The 22,737-nt window shown below is 35.6% G+C and overlaps 1 protein-coding gene across 1 annotated transcript in view; it reads left to right on the forward strand.

Moving 5' to 3' along the window:
* Window positions 1-22,737, forward strand: part of ChT (choline transporter) — a 182,593-nt gene that overhangs the window by 122,537 nt on the left and 37,319 nt on the right. Inside the window, exon 7 of the mRNA XM_089099523.1 lies at window positions 7,729-7,858. Within this exon, the coding sequence (XP_088955649.1) occupies window positions 7,729-7,858 (130 nt within the window). The remainder of the gene's footprint in view (window positions 1-7,728; window positions 7,859-22,737) is intronic.

Here is a 22,737-nt window from a genome sequence, read left to right on the forward strand (position 1 = left end):
ATTGACCTTTTCTACAAAATAGGTTCTTCAAAGAAAGTTAAAGAATTCCATTAAAAAAAAATTGAGCAAAAATAAAATCAAATAATCTACCAAACATGAAACTACCACTAATCAGCATCTATAAATAAATGAAACCCAAACTGAAAAGAAATTACAATAAATAATCGAGTAAAACTCAAAACGAGCATTTTCGGCCGTTTACGATCGTTTATAGCACCAGGCTGAAATTGGTCCTAGATGAAGATGTTAATACAAATCAGGGGCTAATTTTAACCTTGTATTATTACAGAATATGGCCCAAAACCAGTTGCTGTGACTTGTTTTTCCATTTAATAGTTTGCATACAAATCTTCCTTTTCCCTTTTATGAAGATCTCGATGGAGGGGAGGATTGCTCATGTAGCCCTCTCCTAATGTACGCCTACAAACAATACAGGAAAAAAAAATCTTTTTAAATTACGACTGATAATAAAAGTGACTTTGGGGGTTATGATCTGGTTTAACACGTACTGGAGAAAGTGATACGGCTCAGTAGTAATCCAAACTTTTAAAAAAGGAATTTTGATGTCAATAAATGTATCAAAAGAATGTGTTTATAATGCTGATTCTAAATATATAAATTTTATTAAGTTTAGTATTACTCATCAAAGGCTACGAGCCTGAGAAAATTTACCCGATTTTTAAAGAGGGGGGGAAACATCCCCTAAAAGTGAATAAATTTTAATGAAAATCACACCGTCAGATTCAGCGTATCAGAAAACTCTATTACATAGGTTTCAAGCTCAAATCTGCAAAAATCTGCGACTCTGTATTTTTTTCCAGAAGAAAAATACACGAATATAGAAGTTAGTTACGTAAGTTAATTTGTAATGAGGACACTGTTTGTGAAATTGCTTCAAACAAGCAAATTGAAACATTTGAATTCTATAGAATGAATGCCAAGAGTGTTGTTGACTATACACAGAGATATGACAATAGCGAAGTCACGATCTACTGTAGGAAATGTGACCCTGACATTGCAGTACATCAGGATCAGTACACTGTGAATTCAGATAATGTACCTGCACAGCCAAATAAAATTTTTATTTGGAAATCTACGTCCAAAATCATTAGGGGGAGGGATAGGGGAATCAGCGCATCATTCATCATTTAGCACTAGAAAGTCGTTCAGACGTAGATTGTCATCATAAATGTTGAGAAACTGCTTGTAAGTATAGCCGCGAGATCGGAATTAGACAAAGCCCGTTTATACCAAGAGCCTGTGAAATTTGATCCCACAAAACTGTCACTCTCTTTGTAACACGCGAGCTTTTCATTCAAACCGGAAAAATACAGCATGTTTTGGAAAAAGCTTCTTTCTGAATGATAAAGAACTGTTTTTCAAAACAATTAAAACTTGTAAACATAGCTGTGGAGGAGAGATTTTATTTACATAATTGAAAAAAGCGTGCTTTGCCGTTTCAATCGAATGTACTCATTATTTTATTAAGATTTTGCTTTGTTGGTGGGGTGGGGGCTAAGTCCCCACTTAAATTTTAATTTAATATAAAAACGTTTTTTTTTTGTTTTTTTTTTCGGTAAATAAAATAATTAAAGTTTAATAAAATTTAAAATATAAATATTCATTGTTTAATATTTAATATAATACAGTGTAATATTATCGATATGCTAATACATAATGAAAATTGAATTACAAAGCATGAACACTTTATACAGGGTTTAAATGACGAATTGTTAAGCAATTCTCTGATTGGCTGCCTAAAAAACAGGTGTCAGCTCGAAAAAAAAACCCACTATGATTGAAAAAAAAAATTAGTGTCACATTAGAAAAAACATAATGCTAATCCAAGTACCATTCATAGTAATATCTGACTGACCCTAACAAGCCAATGTACCGGTTAGACTACACTGTATATTCATGTAGGCGTGAATTTAGGATTGAATATAGGACCGGGATTCCCTATGGCCTTATAGCCGCCAACTCTCTCTAACCGACTGACCTAAAAAATTTGAGTGCCACATTAGAAAACCCGTCTGGTAGGACAAGTATCGTTCGTAGTAATAGGTGCTTGACCCGTGGTAAGTCTTATTACACAATCACCCGAGAAAGTGCATAGGGGACTGACCCGTGGTAAGTCATATTACGCAATCACTCGTGAAATCAGCACCTCTCTTACTACTCACGAACGAAGTATGCTGGAATTTTTTACCGTAAGAACATCCTCTTGCATCTCTTTGATTAAAAACAGTACTGAGCCTGTTTGCTGTATTTTTTACAGGACATTTCTCCCTAACCGATAACAAGCTATAATGTGAGGAACTTAACAATTTTGAACAGAAAAAAACAGGGAACAGAAGAAGAGTTCAGCATAAACAAGCAGTTTAGGTTCAGGTAGGTTCGGGTTTATCTGTTTCCCTATCATACATAATCCGACTGATTACATAACTATACCTGGCAAAGAGAGAGGTTTGTAGTTACAACTGTAAGACACTGAGCTGTCATTGCCAAATTCTCTGAAGATTTAAAAAAAAATGACATTGAAACAGTTTCATTCGTGTTGGTACGACCAACAGATTGCAGGCTACAGGACTTAAAAAATCTTAACAAAAGAGGCTGCAAAAGCGGAGAGTTTGGGGGGCGGCGGCCCCCCAACTGTACTTTCTAATCCCTGTACGTTTTAAGGTTTGAACTTGTGACTCAGCCTCTTTAACTCTTTAGAAAACGTAGTTTTTTCAAATAATACTATGGAGGGAAGCAGCTCCAAAATCATTTTATGAAGTAATATTATATTTAACAGAGTGTGCTCTTTTCATAATATGACTATTTTAAAATAATCCTTCCGCATATTTTATTAAGAATATGTAGAAGATAATGAGTTAAAGACACTTTTGCATATTGTAAAGGCATTCCTTTTTGCGGTTTCTCCCTTTCAAAGGCTGCCTTACAAACACCAAATCCATCCATGTACAATTAGAACTTTTTCAAATGGTGGGGCTTGTTAGGCTAAAAACATCGGCCATAGTGCTGTGTAGTAGAAAAACTAGAAAAAAGTTCTTTTGAGCTATTTTCCTTTCCTTAAAATATGTAAAAATTTTCAAAATATATCAAACACTATAAAAACAAAACAAAAAAGAAACAGAGAGATATAGACATTATTCTTGGTTAGTTCTATTTATAGGGGGCAATGCCTTTGATTTAGTGGATAGGCTAAGATGTCTCAAGGGGTTCCTTCTTCTTGTAATAATTACGCTCCCTTAGTAATAGTAATACGCTCCCTTAGTTCTTAGTTATAATTACGCTCCCACAAACTGCATTGATTTCAAACTAAGTCTGTTTTAGATTTTTTTTTTTTCAAGTATGTTAAAAAACACAGAAATCTCATTGCTATTCGTTATATATAGCCCGTTTGGTCTTAGAACATGTTCCCGCAATTCTGCACCATGGCAAGCTTATCCAAAGGAAGTGACGCATAATTCATTGTGAACGAACTGTCTGACCTTACTCAGTACATGTATCATGAAAAAGTGGCTTATCTGGCTTGTTGGAGCCCTCCAGGTGAGGGAAAACCGCGCACTCGCATGACATATACTAAATAGCCCACTATCTGTAAGGAAAGGATTGATATCCCAGATCTGGATAAAAAGAATATTTAACAAATTTTGGGATTTTAGGAGAAAGTAATAGCAGACGATTTGAATATTACATCTTAGAGGAGTCTTCACCAGTGTTTCGGTTTTAGGCAGCTTTGACGTGTTTTTAGTATTAGAAGATTTATGAGGGTCATCTCTATGGCAAAAACACCTTCCGGACAAGATAGTACATTGCATGTATGTTATATTTAGTTGAAATATCAATCGGGGTACAAATTCTGCACTTGGGTGGATCAAATGCTTGTCCAGTCAATGGAAAAATGCTATTAGTACCAATATATTGAAACAGTCCTAACTATGAGCCTTTCGTGACTTCACTATTGTTATGCAAACGAATGAAATAACAAAAGATGGTTGAAATTATATTACATTGCTTAATAGTTGTAGCTTAGAAGAACCGGTTATAATAAAGACAAATCTCACTTTCTCCATAAATGTGTGAAAGATTTAAAATCATTGACTTTGACTGATGAACCTTTCAAGGAGGTGTGCACTCTTGGATAGCTTGTTTAATATACATCAACGAACTAGGAGCTGGAAGTAAAGACATAGAACCAATGGCAGTTATATGAGGATTGGAGTTAAGACCAAAGTAGTGTCACACAGGACCGGAGGCGTGGTGACTTCCTTGAATTTATTTTCACCTTTGAGGGAGAGTGGACAACCCATTGGATTAACCTTTGGCGGTAAACTGCTGAAACTAAAAAATGTTATGTTTGGGTTTTTCCTGTGTCTCTTCAAATAAATATATGTTCTACTATATTTAAAGTGTTAGTTAACGAAAGTGAGAGTGGTTTTGTAGGTCACCACCTATTTTTTTCATGACCAAAATGGCTACCTGTATCATTGTATTTAATGGAGATTATAGTTATCTCCATTTAGCACAGCCCTTAGTTTCAAAGAACCTTTAACCTGTTTAACTTAGCTTTCTTAGACTTATCTAACATTTTTGTGCTTGGGTAAGGAATAGTGGCGTAATTTCGTAAAAATCCTGGGGGGGGGGGGGGATTTGGAGCCAATTTTTTCCAATCAAGTAAAAATGACAGTGAAAAAAGGAATTTTAGCCATATATTACCATAAAGATAATAATATACTAAAGAAAACTGATTCGTTTCTGTGAATGCTTCAATTATATAGGCTAATCTTTGTTTTGACGAGATTGTTGAAGAAATTTACTGTCAGCTGGAGGGGGGTGGCAAACTGGAGTCGGTTTTTTGAGGGGGGGGGGTTCAAACCAACATCGAGGGGTAGTTTCCGCCCTGCCCCATTTCAAATTACGCCCTAGGTAAAAAGTAATCCTTACTAAACCTGAGCTGCTGATATAACTGATCGATTATCCCTCTTTTTTCTTTTTTTTTAGATTTCATCGCCAAAAATCAATACTGACTAATAGCATGTTTTAGGTGCCAGTTGCGAATGTCCTTATAAATATGGTTTAGGGCATATTAAGCTTCAAAAAATGATCTATGTGCCAATGAGACTGAAATATATTTAAGCACATTCTGTACAGTCCCACACATACGCAAGTTGGTATATTAAAATACAAGTCAGCAAACGCTGTTTAGATAGATAAATGGATTTATTTTCCATATAACAGTAAAATAATTAAACAACAATCTAAAAATCCCCACAAAGGCTCCATGCCCTGTAGGAGGGGGATTATGAAATGATCACAAAAACATTGAACATTTAAACTCTTATCATTTAAACATAAACATTTAAACACTTAACATGTAAAGTATTTGCATCATAAAATGGAGAAAAAACCCCCAACAAAACAAGGAGAGTTCATTAAATAAGATTTATCAAACTGCAATGAATCACAACATCTATAAATATAATAATAATAATAATAATAGAATGGATAGCACTATATACGTCAAGGAAAACTTAATCACATGAAAACAAAATTTTCTTACGAGTCTTTTGAAGTTGCCAAACAAGTGGCATTCTCGAGCCGAATCGGGAAGATTGTTCCACGTCAAATGACACGCAACAAAAGGATTAAAATCGGATCTTATGCGGAATTTGGATATTTAGAGAACTATGGAGCTGATAATTTGAACGATCAGCCATAAAAGAAGACGTAAATTTAAGGGACCTAGGAGTATCACCATGGAGCTGAAGAAAAGCGAAAGACACACAGGAAAGAATATAAAGTTTTTCAATATCAAGTAACGGTTTAGTTGCCGAACGATTTACATTCTGGATAAGATTCATAGCTCTATCGTCAGTATTCGAAAGTGGTTTGAGAAAAGAAGGGAAAGTAGACATCCATATGACTGGACAATAAGAAACATAAGAATTAATTAAGCTATGAAATAGGATTCTTAGAATTGGTCCAGGAAAAATATGTTTGAGTTTTCTTAGAATACTGAGGTTTCTGCATACCTTCATTTTAATCATATCAATATGGTGTTTAAAAGATAAATTTTCATCTAGGAAACGGACATGACCGTCCTTTGGTCTACTATTAAACCCTTTGGATATATGAACTTCAGGTTATTGACGACAAGCCTGAGATATACGAGAAAAAACTAAAAAACTAGTTTTAGAAACATTTAAGGCAAGAGAGTTAGCATCAAACCAAATTGAAACTCTCTCGAAGAGGTTCACTAACTTTGTACGAACCTCATCCTCTGTTCTCCCAGAAGTAATAAGGATGGTATCATCGGCAAAAGTAACAAGAGAATCCGAGGTATGCAAACTATTGTTATGGGTACGACATAGACGACAGCAATAAAGAGGATTTCTATTTCTAACTGCAAAAATTAGGTCATTTACATAAATTAAAAACAGTACCGGCCCTAAAATTGACACTTGAGGGACCCTCTTTTCAACATTTGATGGTTAGCGAAAAAGCGGATCAACAAAAATTATTCTACCAGACAAGAAAGACTTGAAAATAAAACACACTGCCTCTTACGCCAAAATGAGAAAGTTTAAATAGAAGAACGCTGTGGGATAAAGAATCAAAGGGTTTACGAACATCCAGGAACAAAGCAGCAGGAATCAAGAGGGAGTCTAGGGCAGAGTGAAGTTAGTTCAGTAAAACTGCAAAAGCATGCTCAGTTGGATGATTTGCTCGAAACCAAATTGGAAATCGTGAAAAAATTCTTTACAAGTATGAAAATTATTTAAACGAGAAAGCATCGCCTTGTCAAATATTTTGCTAAACACAGACAACAAATAAATTGGCCGATAGTTGGCTTGATCATTTCGTGCCCCCCCCTTATATAAAATGACGATCCGAGGACACTTGAGACTACTCGGGAAAATACCATGCTGAAAGGAGAGGTTAATAAGTTTCGTTAAGGAAGAAATAATAGAAGGAAGTATGGACTTAATTACTTTAGTAGGAATATTTTCAGGGATGGTTTAAGTTATCCCTGTCTTTCCTTTAGTTGATAAACTTAAAGGTTTTGGTTTGAATCACAAAATCATAAAAACGAAATTAAATCATTGAAAATTCTATTATTAAAACTGACTCAATAACAAATCTTATATAAGTACGGATTTGGTAGATTTTTGTAAACGTATAAAGAATAACTACAAATAAATGTTAAAAAAAAAGAAGAATGTTAAAATTTCAAATGATTTTAAAGATTTGCGAGTCCCTGACGCATCACTACTCACGAAATGCCCTCTTTGCATCATTAAAGTTCTATTCTGATTTAAGATTGATTCAAAAACAAATCTTATTCAAATAAGATTTTTGGTAGATCTTTGTAAATTTCTAAGAAATAACTAAAAACAAATGTTTAAAGAGATAAAGAGAAATGTTAAAATTTCAAATAATTTTTTAAAATTTTGTGAGTCCCTGACACATAACTGCTCACGAAATACCCTCTGCATCAATCCATTAATAAAGTTTAATTCTGACTTAGCACTGACTCAAAAATAAATTTCATTAAAACAATATTTTTGGTATCTGTATATAATGTTTAAAAGATTAAGAGTAACTTTTAAAATTTTAAATGGTTTTTAAAGATTTTGTGAGTCCCTGATACATCATCAATCATGAAATGCCCTTTTTGGGTGTGTCCCTTATTTAAGTTTTATTCATGGTATTTTAAAGGCTTACTTCCAAAGAGTGCTTTCATCAAAGTCCGCAGGTCGAGCTCAAGTCCTGTCTTACGTTGCTGCTTTTGGATGTGTTATAATGGCAATCCCTTCTGTTATCATAGGAGCTGTGGCCAAGGCAACAGGTATTTTCATCTTCTCCTTATTATATCTTTGTATTTATATGAAAATTTTATTGTATTTATTAAAAAAAAGGGTACTTATCGGCTCTCCGAAACACACCCAAGAAGGGAAGTTAGGTTAATTCTAATGAAATATAAAAAAACATGATGATAAAATAATACTTTAGAAACAAAATTATGGAAACGTAACCTAACCCCTAACCACCTATTTATAGTAAATATTTAGTTAAAATATAGCAACATCAAAGTATGTCTCACTCAATATAAGCCCATCTTAACAAATTCAAGACAGACAAACCGGCTATTGTCGACTATTACACTGCGTAATTCTTGAATGTGTTTCGAATAACCGACAAGTATCGAGAAATTTAATATATCAATGTTTTTCATTGTTTTTATTATACCCTTTAAACTATGTTTTCTTATATGGATTTTTTAAGGGTACTTTCTATTGATAACTAGCCTTGAATTATTCTGTATCTCCTTTTTTAGCTTGGTTAGAACATTTAGCCAGGAGTATCTTCTCTATCTCGGGAAAAACTACAGCTCGTTCATAGAATCCACCTACTTTAACGTCCTGTTCCGCAGTTAATAGTCCGTTATCCATTCATGGCCGTCACCTCGCATTAGGCTTTATCGTGCTAAGGCATATGTTCCCTCTGAAATGGGCGATTTTGCGACAAGCCTACAGCTGAAACTTGAATAGTAAGCACAAGAAACTTATCATTAGATTCATTAATTATAAACTTGCCCATTCACCGAGCCAGAATTATGATATTGCTTATACTTTTTCTTAGAGAATGAAGTGCGTCAATTAACAAAACTGTGGAAAGGGCTAAAATGTCTTTTTCAAAGTCTAGAAGGGGGCAATCTTGTTGTTTTATAATTTTTTTTCAGTAAAAATACCAGAAAAGCGCAATTTCAATGACAACACCAAAGAAAGGAATTTTTCAAAATATGGGGTTGAAGGGGGGAAACTACACGGAGACAATTTTCCCCTCTCCCACCAATCTCCTGCCAATTGGCATTACTGCGTAGTACATTGGAAAAAGAACATGTCAAGAAGTATAGAATGTTCTTTTTTCTAGAGAATATGCAAATATAAGTGAAAATGAGCGGCACGGTTTGGGCTTTCCATAAAATAGATATCCAATTGACATAATTTATAAACACATAAATGAAAGAAGACGATTAATTGAGGAAAACGAGTTAAAAAGAAGATCAAGTTCCGTAAAACCCAATCCGTTTTGTGTCCCTCGTTTTTACAAATATTCGTAGATCTTAGAGAAATTAAAAACTATTTTCTACTTTTTAGTCCATTTTGAAAACGAGTTTCCACTTTTTTTAAGGTTTATTATTTTTTACTTTTTAGTCTTCCCTAAAATTAGAGAAGTCTTTAGTCTTCTCAAAGATAAAAATTTGTCTCCTCTGAGATTCAAGCCTTTGTTTAACATAAATATCAAATTGATATAATTTATAAACACACAGTTGAAAGAAGTTGGCAAGGTGATGAAAACGAGTTCAAAAAGATCAAGTTCCGTAAAGCCCAATCAGTTTTACGCCCCTCGTTTTCATATATATTCTTAGATTCTTGAGAAAAACTATTTTCTACTTTTTAGTCCATTTTGAAAACAAGTTTTAATTTTTTGTTTATTATTTTTCACTTTCTAGTTTTCTCTAAAACTAAAAAGGTCCTTAGTCTTTCCAACGACAAAAAATTGTAATTCATGGTTTATTACCAGTTTGATACTACATCTAAATTTAGCAGCAAAACAAGCCTAGTCACGCGTTCTCAAATTCCTCCTGGTTGATGTGTTAAAAGCTTTCAATTTTCAGGGGGGGGGTCCCTAATTTCAGTCAGCAGATGATTTATGACAAATATTAAGGGGCATAGGAAGGGGAGTATACAAAAGGGAAATATTTTGATTTTATATTATATTTATATTATATTTTATATTATTAAACTGCCATTGGAAGTGAAAATACTGACAAAATTTTAGTTATTCAACACTCGGAGGTTGTCAGAAAACAGAATTTTTTTTTTAAACGCTGAGAGTGATGGTGGGAGGATTATGGAGGAAGGGGGGAATTCGATATTATGCTATTGTACTGTCATCGGAAGTGCCATAAAGCTATATATTTTTTGTAGTAGAGGAAAAGAATAAAATAAATATTAACATGGAATAAAGCTATTAATATTAACAAGGAATCAGTCACAGCAGTAACCTACAATGTGTTCACATTGCAAAAATTTAGGGTACTCTTTTACTAAACGGACTCTTTTATATAGTGCTAGTTTGGTTAAAGCATAGCATATATTAAATACGTAACCTAACCTTGGTACCTCCCCCCCCCCTAAAACCACAAATACAACAATTTAAATACAGTTCCGGCCTTTTTTTATATCCCAGAAGGTAGCGTAAACCTGTTTTTCATCACGCGTCTCGGTCTATTTCGTGACTGGTTTGCATTTCCGTATATAAAGGAGTCCGTTTAGTAAAAGAGTACCAAATTGAGAGAAGAAGTCAAAATTTGTTTTACACAAGTACTAGAATGTGTAATAACAGCTCCGCTCAACTTTGAGTTTAGTGGAAAGTATGTTTTGGTGTCTCAAAAAAGTACTGCAAGTGAATTTCGTATGCGTACCTTAAAAATTTAATCGTATTCGAGTCAATCATAATTTTACTTCGTGGCTTCTTATTTTTGTTCCGAAACGCCAAAATTTCGCCAAAAAAATAGTAAAATTATTTTGCATTAGCTTTAGTTGCAAAAAAAAATTGGTTATATTTTCAGTTTAACAAGACAAAATTACATGGAAATATATTCTTAGCAATTAAAATTGGTTACTTTAATCCAACATACCCATATTAAATCGAACTCTTAAGAATAACTGTACAAACAGATCAGAAATTCTGAATTCACAAATCAAATTCAACTCAAAAATATTCTTTGACTTTCTATTTCCGAAAACTGTGATTCCTAATGTGTTTTATTTCTATCACCTTCTATTTACTCTAACATCCCCTCATTCTTTAACTTTTTCATGCTATTTTTTCTATTTGAATTTTTCGTTAAATCCCCAAGAATACCAAAATAAAAGAATTTCCCCTTTAGCCCGTTCTAAGTCTATTCACACTTCAAAACCGCAGTTTCTTAAGATTTTTTTTCTTTGGGTTGTTTCAAAATTTTTAACTTATTGGGGCACTATCACATGGTCGTCAGTGTTGACACGATGAACAGTATAAAAATAAGAGCAAAACTAATTAGTTAATTCTGACAATACTCTTCGGCTGTTATGCCAAAACTTTTCGAATGTGTAAAATTTTTTGTCTGCGATATGACAAGGGGGCCAATAATTGACCAAATTAACAAGTTTATCTAAGAAAAAAGCGTAAACAGAGAAAACAATCAAATGAGGGCGCGAGAAAAATCTTGGGGTAACCATTGGAGAGTAGTCTTCGTATAAATTTAAACAAAGGAATATTTTACCCCTTAACCCCCTTTAACCTAAAGAAATATATTTAGACTAGGTGTTTGGTGCCATGATTTTTGGCTTATGTTTGTAAAAAATTCAAACACAGGCAATCAGTTAACACCTAAAGACAACTAAACCTTCAAAAGAAAACCTGCACCTCCTTATGGATTTTAGGGCTTTAGCTTTTTTGCTAAATTTTCATCAAATTTTTTTTTTATTACACTGTCCTTGGTAGTCTGATAAAAATTACTGTTGCATTACCATATATGCCTTTAATAATTTTTGAAGGATATTCCCAGAGTCATGCCTAGAAGGGGGGGGGGGTAAAGCGTTAAGCTACCCCGGGTACTGCAGCTGGGTGGGGTGGGGGGTGGGGTGGTGGCACGGCTGGGGGATAGCCCACTTTGCTCAATTTTTTACTTTGATTCAGCCATTTTTGCTTATTTTTGAGTCGAGAGGGGGCACTGTAATTAATTTTTGCTCGGGCACCACCAACCTTAGGAACGGCTTTAGGTATCCCGTCATTTTAAATATGAAATGCTTAATCTTTACGGGATATAATTTATTTCTCTCACTAGCCAGTTAGTTTTCTACATGATTCTAAAATAATTTTCATTTTACATGCTATGAATTTCATGTCATGAGTTCCGAAAAATAGCGCGTGTTCTTCCCACTATATAGGTGACAATAAGCAAGATTGATATTTACCACTGACAGGGACCATTCGTGCTCATTCAAGTCATTTTATACAATCATTCAAGAACTATTTGTCATTTAATGACAGTATCTTTTCTTCGGATCTTTTCCTTTAAGTGTCACCCAAACAAAAGAAACAAAATCTATCACCATTATCAAGGTTGAAGCCTCACAAAAGGGATTTTTTTGCTGAAAATCAATTTACATTTGTATCAACGACAGTAAAATCAATAGCAGGTGACTCCATTGGTCTTTTCCCGTACGAAAAATTGAATTAAATAGTATCTAGAAGTTTTCTTCTGTCGTAATGTTCATTTTTGTATGTAATTAAAGAATTTTTTTTTGTAGTCAAACAGTTCATGTTACCGAACTGTAAGCAAGGAGCGACCCGGGTCAATAGTAACCAAAACCAAAAAAAAAGATTGTTTTTATACCAATTAGTGATGTAACTGGTAAAATGGGTCACGGTAAAATTGGGTGTTTTACCATAATTTTACTGACCCCCCCAAAATTGGCATTTTACCTAATTTACGTATTTTACCGGTATTTTACGTATTTCACCAGTATCTTACATATTTTACTCACATGTTTTACGAAGCCTTGCAATTTTCAGAGTACAAAAGCACGAAGACTTAAAACGAACAGAATTTATTATGTATATGAGGGGGTTCGGCCCCTAGTCAATACCTCGCTCTTTACGCTAAAGTTCGAATTTTGTTCGAATCACAAATCCCTGAATCAGAAAGGCCGTTTAATTAGAATAGATAGCTCTCTTGAAAGTACTGAAAAAAACTCTAGCGAAAAAAGCGAGGTATTGACTAGAGGGCAAAACCCCTTATATACGTAATAATTTATGTTCGTTTTAAGTTTTAATGTTGCTCCTTACTTTTAGTTGAAAAATCTTGTTTTTTATTTAATTTCTGATCGTTTTTAAATAATGCTTGGAAATCCGGCATCTCCTTCATAGAACTGCCCTTCCCCTAAGGAAACATCCTCCATGGAAAGATCTTCCCACGTAAAACCCTCCTCCGACCCCCTCCACGAGAAAAAATCCCTCCTAAAATGTCTGTATACTTCCCAATAACCAATAATATATGTAAACAATGGGCAAATCTCATAACTTGTAGCCCTTCCCCCGAGAACTGTGGAAGATTAAGTCATCCTCAAAGACATATTTATTAAATTTTGGACTATGCTGACCAAATGTCATTCTAAAAATTTTGATTGGGTGACTTCGGGAAAAATGAGCGTGGGAGGGGGCCAAGTTGCCCTCCAATTTACGGTCACTTAAAAAGGGTCCTAGGACTTTTGATTTCCATTTGAATGAGCCCTCACACGATATTCTAGGACTAGTGGATCGATAGGATCGATAACTCCTGGGGAAAAAAAAACAAACACTCATCCGTAATCTTTCTTATGGCAAAAAATACGAAATTCCACATTTTTGTATATAGGAGTTTGAAAAATCTACAGCAGGGTTTTCTGTTACGCTGAATATGATAGTTTGATTTTCATTAAGATTCCATTACATTTAAGGGGTGCTTCCCCTTCTTTTCGAAAATCAGGCTCGTAACTTTTGATGGGTAAAATTAAACTTGATGAAATTTATATATTTGAAATCAGCTAAAAAATCTGATTCCTTTGATGTATCTACTGGTATCAAAATTCCGTTTCTTAGAGTTTGGGTTACTATTGAGCTTACTTACATTTCGTTACCGTGAACTGTTTGAAAGTCTGGCGGTCACTTGTTATCAGAACGATGAAGTGTATTTCAGTATACGTAATTATATTTTTAAAATAGTAAAATATTAGCTGAAATAAAATTGCATTAGTTCTTTGAACCTTTAAAGACAAATATGGCTAGAACCAGGATTGACATATGACAAAAAAAAATTAAATAGCCGAGAAAAATGAGGGTAATGTCAGCCAGCGGACAAAAAAGAAGCGAAAATGATAGAGGCAGATATTTCGTCGGGGTTTTCCGCCCAGTCGCCTTCAGTGCTCAAAAAAGAAGGAAAACTAATCGATTTAATTACATCGATCGATACATTGCATCGAATATTACATTACATTACTATCGATTACATCGATAGATACATTAAAAGAATTGACTTATTATGCTGAATCTGAATATTTAAGATTCATCAAGTTTAGTATTGTCCATGAAAAACTACGAGCCTCAGAAAATGTGACACCCCATAAAGTCAAGGAATCTTAATGAAAATCAGAATAATCAGATTCAGCGTATCAGAGTACCTTACTGTCGAAGTTTCAAGCTCCTGTATACAAAAATGTGGAATTTTGCATTTTTCGCCAGAAGAAAGATCATGGATACGTGTTTATTTTATTTTTTTCTTTTTCCCAGGGGTGATCGTATTGAACTAATGGTCATAGAAGAATGGAAGAGGGTACATTTGAACGAAAATTAAAAGTTGTAGTGCCCTTTTTAAGAGACTAAAAATAATGGAGGGCAACTAGCTCCCTCCTACAGACGTTTCTCCCCCCCCCTCAATGTCGTCCGATTAAATTTGACACTGTGGGGATTTGACAGAATTCCTATACGAAATTCTTTTTATGTCTTACTTTCTCTTTGTCAGCTCAATTTCGCATATGAATAAGTTCCGGGGTAATTGTCCACGGTAAATTTTCCTCGGGTTTGGATTTCCAGGAAATAATTTTCAAGGAAGAGGGATTTTCAGAATTATGGGAAAAACATTTAAAATTTAGTTTTTAATGAAAATTTGCTATGGAGAATTTTTCAAGTTGAATCGTTAGCAGGAATTTTTTCTGGGGGGTGGTGGAATTTTCAGTGAGGTTTGAATTGTCCGGAAGAAATCTTGTGGGGGGATGTATTTTACGTCGGAGGAACATTCCACGGAAGAGTTTCCCATGAGTGGAGGGAATTTTTCATGCAGGGTGAGCCAGATTTACCGACATTATACGAAAAACGATCAGAAATAAAAAAAACAGGCTTTTCAACTGAAAATAAGAAGCAACGTTAAAACTCAAAACGAACAGAAATAATTCTGTATATGAAGGGGTTGCCCCCTCCTCAATAACTTGCTCTTTGCGTTAAAGTTTGACTGTTTGTCCAAATTTTTCAAGAACGACCCCTGAACACAAGGACCGTTTAATTAAACGTAGATAATTTCGGAGACCACACTGCTACTGATGACGGTTTTACTACTGATGACGGTCACTGTATATGTGACCGAAATATCTGGTATTTTTGTGAATTTCTATCATCACTGTCTATTAAAAGGATTTTATCCCTATTTGAACTTTTATTTATCGTTTAATTAAAATAGGAAGCTTTTTTAAGAGTGCTTTAAACCTTAGCGTAAAGAGTAAGGCACTGGGGAGGGGGCAACCCTCTTATATACGGAAAGATTTCTGTCCGTTTTGAATGTTAATGTTGCTCCTTACTTTCAGTTGAAAAAAACTTTTCTTTTTTGTATAATCTACAAAATTATAGAATTTTGAAAAAAAAAGGATCACGGATGCATGTTTTTTTTTCTTTTTTTTCAGGGGTAATCGTATCGAGCCAATGATCCTAAATGATTTTCAGATCGCTCGTTTGAAGGGAAACTGAAAGTTTATCGTCGTCTTTAAGTGACAGAAATGATTTGGAGAGCAACTAGCCCCCTCCCATGCCCCCTTTTTCCCCTAAAGTCATCTTATCCAATTTCCAAGCTGCCATTTTGTTCATCATAATTGAAAGGTCCTATAACTAGGCCTCTGGCGGATACATAATCCCCAACAATTCCTTGGTAAAGGGCTGTAAGTTGTCAAATTTTCCCATTTTTAGGGGGGGGATCTACTTTTTAAGAGGGGATATTTTCCTTGAGAAAAATTTTCCTTGGGGAGGGAAGTTTCCCTGGCCGAATTTTCCAGGGGAGATTGACAAAAAGGAAATTGCCAGAATTCCTATACGAAAATCTTTTATTTGTCTTACTTTCTTTTTGGCAACTAAATTTTACATGTGGAAATGCTAACGAGGAATTGTCGCGGGGGGGGATTTTCAGTGGGGTTGAAATTATCTAGGGGCAGTTTTCCACAAAGAGAAGGGGGATTCGTAGGAGATATTCTCCACGGAATATTTTCCACTGGAGGAACTTTTATTCTTTTTTGGGAGGGGGGTATTTGCAGGATAAAATTTCTGAGGGGGTCGGGATTTCCGTCATGATTTGAAAAAACAATCAGAATAATAAAAAAGTCTTTTTCAAATGAAAGTAAGGAGACTTTTCCAGGCCAAATTGTCCGCAGGAAGTTTTTCGGAGGAAATTCTAGTAAGGATGGAATTACCAGGAGGATTTTTCTACGGGGGGATTTCCTGTATTATTTGAAAAAAAATATAACAAATTAAAAAAAGTTTTTTTATTGAAAATGCGGAGCAGAATTAAAAATTAAAACAGACGTAAATTAATCCGTATATTAAGGTGGCTGTCCCTTCCTCCATACCTCGATGTTTACGCTAAAGTTTGAGCTCATGTCCTAATTCTTTAAGAACGACTCCTGAAATACACGAGTCATTTAATAGGAATAAGAATCTTGTTTTAAGTACTAAAATACTTCAGCGTGAAGAGCGACATAATATCTGTCCTTTTTAAGTTTTAATGTTGCTCCTTACTTTCAGCTAAAAAAAAATTATTTGATCTATATTAAAACCCTTAATGTTCATTTTTTTAGTTGTGAAGTAAAATAGCACAAGAGAATAGAGTAACCTTTTTTTTTATCAAACAGTTAGTGGTAACGAACTGTAAGTAAGGAGTGACCCGACTCAATAGTTACCGAAACTATAAAAACGGAGTTTTGATAACAATAGATACATCAAAAGAGTCAAATTTTTATTTTGATTTCAAATATATAAGTTTCATCAAGTTTAGTCTTACCCTTTAGAATTTACGCGCCTGAGAACATTTTTCTTATTTTCCAAAAAAGGGGAAAACACCCCCTAAAAGTCATAGAACACAAAATTTTGAGAAAGCTATTTAGCCATATAAAAGTAAAATTAACATGCAAATTTCGTTTTAATTATTCATGTACGGTGAGCTAAAATCAAAGCTGCATTACTTCAAAAACGTTCAGAAATTAAATTTAAAAAAAAAAAGTTTTTTTAACTGAAAGTAAGGAGTGACATTAAAACTTAAAACAAAAAGAAAGTATTCCGTATATGAAAGGGGCTGTCCCCTCCTCAACGTCTCGCTCTTTACGCTAAAGTTTGACTCTTTCTCACAACTCAATTTTAAAACGATAAAAAACTTTAGCGTAAAGAGCGAGGCGTTGAGGAGGGGACAACCCCTTTCATATACGGAATAATTTCTGTTCGTTTTAAGTTTTAATGTCACTCCTTACTATCAGTTGAAAAAACTTGTCTTTTTTATTTAATAGTTGAAAGGCCCAGTAGCTTTGCCTTTTGGTACAACAAGACCCCCACAGCCCCAGGGGAAAGGTCTTTAAATAATAAAATTTGCCCATTGTTTGCGCATAGTATTTGTTATTGGAATTTATGCATACATTTACGGGTGGGGGGGGGGTCAAATTTTCTGCTGGGGGTTTGTCCATGGGGGAATTTTCCACGGGGAGGCAAGTTTTCAGGGAGTGAACTTGTTAAGAGAAATTATACACTGGGGGAATTTGCCAGAATTCTTATACAAAATTCTTTTTATATGTCTTGTTTTCTCTTTTCCGTCCCAATTTTATGCGTGGAGTGGTTCAGAGTAATCGTCCAGGGTAAATTTTAACCGGGATTGAAGTGTCTAGGTGATATTTCCGTGAAGAGGGTTCTCCGTAAAGGTAGGGCGAGATTTCCTGGCATTATTTAAAAAACGATCAGAAATTAAATAAAAAACAAGTTTTTTTAACTGATAGTAAGGAGCAATATTAAAACTTCAAACGAACTGAAATTATTACGCATATAAAGGAGGTTGCTCCCACCTCAACATCTCGCTCTTTACGCTAAATTTTGAATGTTGTCCCAATTCCTTAAGAATTACTCCTGAAACACAAGAGCCGTTTAATTAGAACTATAAGACGCTTTTTTAAAAGTACGAAAAAACTTTAGCGTAAAGAGCGAGGTGTTGAGGAGAGGGCACCCCCTTTATATAGGTAATAATTTCTGTTCGTTTTAAGTTTTAATGTAGCTCCTCACTTTCAGTTGAAAAAATTTGTTTTTTTCTTTAATCAGAAGATCACAGATGCGTGTTTATTTTTTATTTTATTTCATTTCCAAGGATTGATCATATCGACCCAGCGGGCCTAGAACATTGGGAGAGGGCTCTTTCTAACGGGAATTAAAAGTTCTAGTGCCATTTTTAAGTGCCCAAAAAACTGGATGGCAACTAAGCTCCCTCCCTCGTCACTTTTTCCCAAGAATCATCCAATCAAAATTTTGAGATTGCTATATTGTTCAACATAGTTGAAAGGCCCAATAACAATGTCTTTGGAGATAACATAACCCCCCACAGCCCCTGGAGACATTTCTTTATGTCATGAGACTTGCCTATTTTTACTTATAGTATTTATTATTGGGAAGTATGCATACATTTTTCAGTGGGGAGGAGAGTACGAATTTTTTGCTGGGGGGATTTTGCACGGGGAGAATTTACCAAGGAGATGGAAGTTTCTGGGGGTGAAATTTTCAGGGGCAGTTTTATACTGGGGGAATTCTCCAGAATTCTTGTACGAAATTTCTTTATATGTCTTACTTTCTCTTTACCGACTCAATTTTACGCACGTCACAACGACCCTGGCAAGATTTCAAGGAAACATCCTCGCACCTGTGCAATGTGGTCAGCTGTTCCTAACCCCTCGTACCTGTTTCTAGTTGGCGTCGTTCCCGCCCTTGGCAAGAGTCCAGGCATATTTACTTGGGGTGTGGTCGGTATAATACGGAATAATGTGGAGAGTCCCTCGCACCTGTTTCTAGCTGGCAAGATTCCTATTTTTGGCTAGACTTGGCGTGTCCTTGGCAAGAGTTCAATGTGCATGGCAAGAGTTCAGTGCCCTTCTCGCGTTAGGTCAGGTGAATTTCTGTGACAGACCTCTGACGTCAAAACACCCCAATAAAATTCCCAGGAAAGCCTTCTGATGTCATGGTACACACCCTTGCACCCGTACAATGCAGTCAGCTGTTTCTACCGGAGCCTTGTTTCTAGGCAAGATTTCAAGCACATATTTCGTTATGTGACACACCCCTTTGAATTTCTGTGACAGTCCTCTGACGTCATGGTACACACCCCCGTTTCAAGCGCATGTTATACCACGTGACACACCCTTACCTTTAAAGGGTCAGATAAGTGCAGCTACCAACTTCTCAAGTCTTCACACCTATGCAATGCGGTTACCGGTTCTATTAAAGGGAACACAGTTGCCAATCTCCGTGACACACCCATCTGAACTACAATGACGTCATACGACTTACCCTCTTTCAAACGGACAGATATGTACTTTGCGTAAGGAACCCATAGAGGAATCCCCGCTTGTAATGTAATGAAAGCTCACACCTTACGTAATTATTTTGCAACACTGTCACGTAATACTTTTTTTCACCCAAAACCCCCAAAGCATTTTTTTTTCATTAACTTAATGGCGGTACACACTTTATGTAAGATCAGCGCATGTTACGCATAGACAGCTTATACATCACTGCCAGATAATACCATTTTGACATTTTCGTCCAAAAGCCTCAAAACATTTTCTTTTTTTTGCGTTTCATTTTTCGCTCAAAACACCTTTCATATTTTTTTCTTTTTCTATAGTTCTTGACCCCTCCAGGACTCGAATGATCATTCCCTTCCGATGTTACAGCACCCCAAGAAAGTCATCCATGCAACCGTTTCCAATATTTTGTATCTTGAACCATATCCTAAGAATACGCTATTTTGTGATAGCTAAGATCCCCCATTTTGGCAATCGTTAGAATAATGCGTTACTCTCCCAATTTGATACACCCCAGGAGACATTTGCTCTCAAGATATTAATGACGATAAAACGAAAATTTATCGTTTCTATCCGCGGGTTATTAGATTTCACACTATCGCAACAATACCCCCCCCCCGCCCTATAGCATGCAATATCGGAGGAATAAGGTTGATATTAGATGCAAATTTGAGACATACTAAGAGTTTTTCAGGAAAACATCCATTTCTTTTACTACCTGTTATATATTCACCTCTTCCATGGGAAAAATTCCTTAATGTCTCCTCCTAACTTTTAAGCTGTAGTTCATCCCACAATCACATTACATGAACCCTACCTCCCCCAACCCTGGCGAGACATCATCTACAACAAGACGTTTTGCAGGCATTTCCTATTAAAAAGTATGTCTTTAAATCCCCTGATTCAAGTTTTTTGCAACCCATGTCAATCATGATGCCTCACAAAATACTCTACAACAGCATAGCATTTCACCTATGTGACACCTCCCCCCACCCCCTGGATGACCTGATATTAGTCATACATTTAAACACTATTAAGGGGTATTATTGAAAGACATTTAACGAAATGCATCGTTTCATTGAGTATTTTTAGATATCAATCCCCCTCTAGCTAAAAATTCAATTAACACCCCTCATCGTATCTTTAAGCTCTAGGGTATAGTATGCAATTACAATGCTTGCCGTCTTTGTGAATTGGGGATGATATTAAACACCGCCATGACGTCGCTAGATCTCACTCAAGAAACCTTACAGGCACCTGCTAATAAAAACTATGCCTTTAAATCCCGTGATTCAAGTTTTGCAATACAGTCCTATCATGATGCCCCCACAAAACACGACACACTGCCATGGCATCACCCCCATCCATCACCATACGGCACCAGACTCCACCCCCTCCCTCGGGCAAGCTGATATTAGTGGTATATTAAAACCATATTAAAAGGTATTACTGAAAGACTCTTAAGGAAATACCCTTTTTTTCATTGAGATAAACCTATGGATATTTCAAATTATCCTAACAATAGATTCCGCCCTTCAGCTAGAAATCATATTCAGAGGGCGCCTTGATAATAGATGCAATTTCTAAGAGTTATGCTATCAAGATTCACACCCCTTGCAACCCACCCAAGATTCCAAATGTTCTAATGTTTCTTCTTTATTGGTATGATTCCATGATTCCCAGAATTTCCGGGACCAGGTCTAATATGAATGATGCCAGTGTATCTCGCTAGACTAAAAGGACCCCATGGGGCTCCAGAACAGTACACACACATGCGTGCTGCGTATTAACGGCGATGTATATCTTAAGCAAAGATACCTAATGAGAGAGGATTGAAGATCATCTTGCGAGAAGAGTAGATGTACAGTCCGTTAAAAAGTATACTTATGGTCCAGAGCGGAATGACGCTGTGACACTGTTTTCACACTGACACCAGCTCTCCAAATGTCCTCACCCCATAGGACATTATCAATCTTCTCACTCCAAAAATAAGCTAGAATATCCCATTAAACACTATATTTTCGAAAACAGAGCAACCCCTCTTCTTTACTAGTGTTTGACACTCTAAGCAATTCGCCCTCATATTACCATACTATTACTGCCCCCTGTGACGCACCTTTGTCATCGCCCCTATCTCCCCCAAAACACTTTTCAGACATTATTTGCTAAAAATTTTACTTCAAGTCATTCAATCAGGTTTTCGCAAGCAATTCACGCTACACTATAACTACTCTTTAACACCCCTCTGTCGTCGCCCCATCTTCCTCAAACCACATTTAGACATTTCTTGTTAAAAATTTTATTTCAACTTATTCATTCGGGTTTTCGCAAGCAATTCAGCCCACAGTACTGCACTATAATTACTCTATAGCACCTCTCAGTCATCGCCCCATCTCCCCCACAACACTTTTCAGATTATTCTTGTTAAAAATTTGATTTCAAGTCATTAATTCGGGTTTTTGCGAACAATTCAAGCCACAGTACCGCGCAATAGCTACTCTAAGACGCCCCTCTCTCATCCCCCCATCTCCCCCAAAAGATTTCAGACATTTCTTGTTAAAGATTTTGTTTCAACTCATTAATTCGGGTTTTTGCAAGCATTTCACGCCACAGATTATTTAAACACTTCTCGGGCTTTCCTTGTCTTGGTATTGATTTACAGGTTGACCGCGATTTCTACACTTTGCTATCGATTTCTACGCTGGTTTTGGTTTCTAGGGTTACCCTTGATTTCTATAGTTCGTTTTTTTATGAAATTGTCAGGGTTTCAATGTTATGCTAATGATTGCATTGAAATTGACCATGATTTTTACACTTTGGTCACAATTTCGATGGTATGCTCTTGATTTCTATGACTTCGTCCGGAGTTCTATTGTTGTCTATATCATCTAGATCAGTACCTTATGACTTTTCCTGGAATACACTGCCTTTCTGGACTTTAGTATTTAATAGTAATAAGACACAACCGTTTCTCACTTGTTGCTTTGTAAGAACGTTGATTATTTTTTATATCCTGGAACACCAAGTAATCTTGGGTTTATTGTTTCTTAACAATAAGCAATAATCACGTTCTGCTATCACTATGACACCAGTCATCATCAATATAAGCGTCTTCTAACATTTGCAACATACAAGCACAAACCAAAATACAGACGAACACAAAACACAGACACAAAAACATACAAACAAGTACACACACAAAAAAAACACAGACACAAAACACACACACACACACAAACACACACACGAACACAAAACACACACACACACA

Source organism: Artemia sp. Qi Xiang Cuo, chromosome 13 (genome assembly GCF_049724085.1).
Source record: "Artemia sp. Qi Xiang Cuo chromosome 13, ASM4972408v1, whole genome shotgun sequence".
Lineage (NCBI taxonomy): Eukaryota > Metazoa > Arthropoda > Branchiopoda > Anostraca > Artemiidae > Artemia > Artemia sp. Qi Xiang Cuo.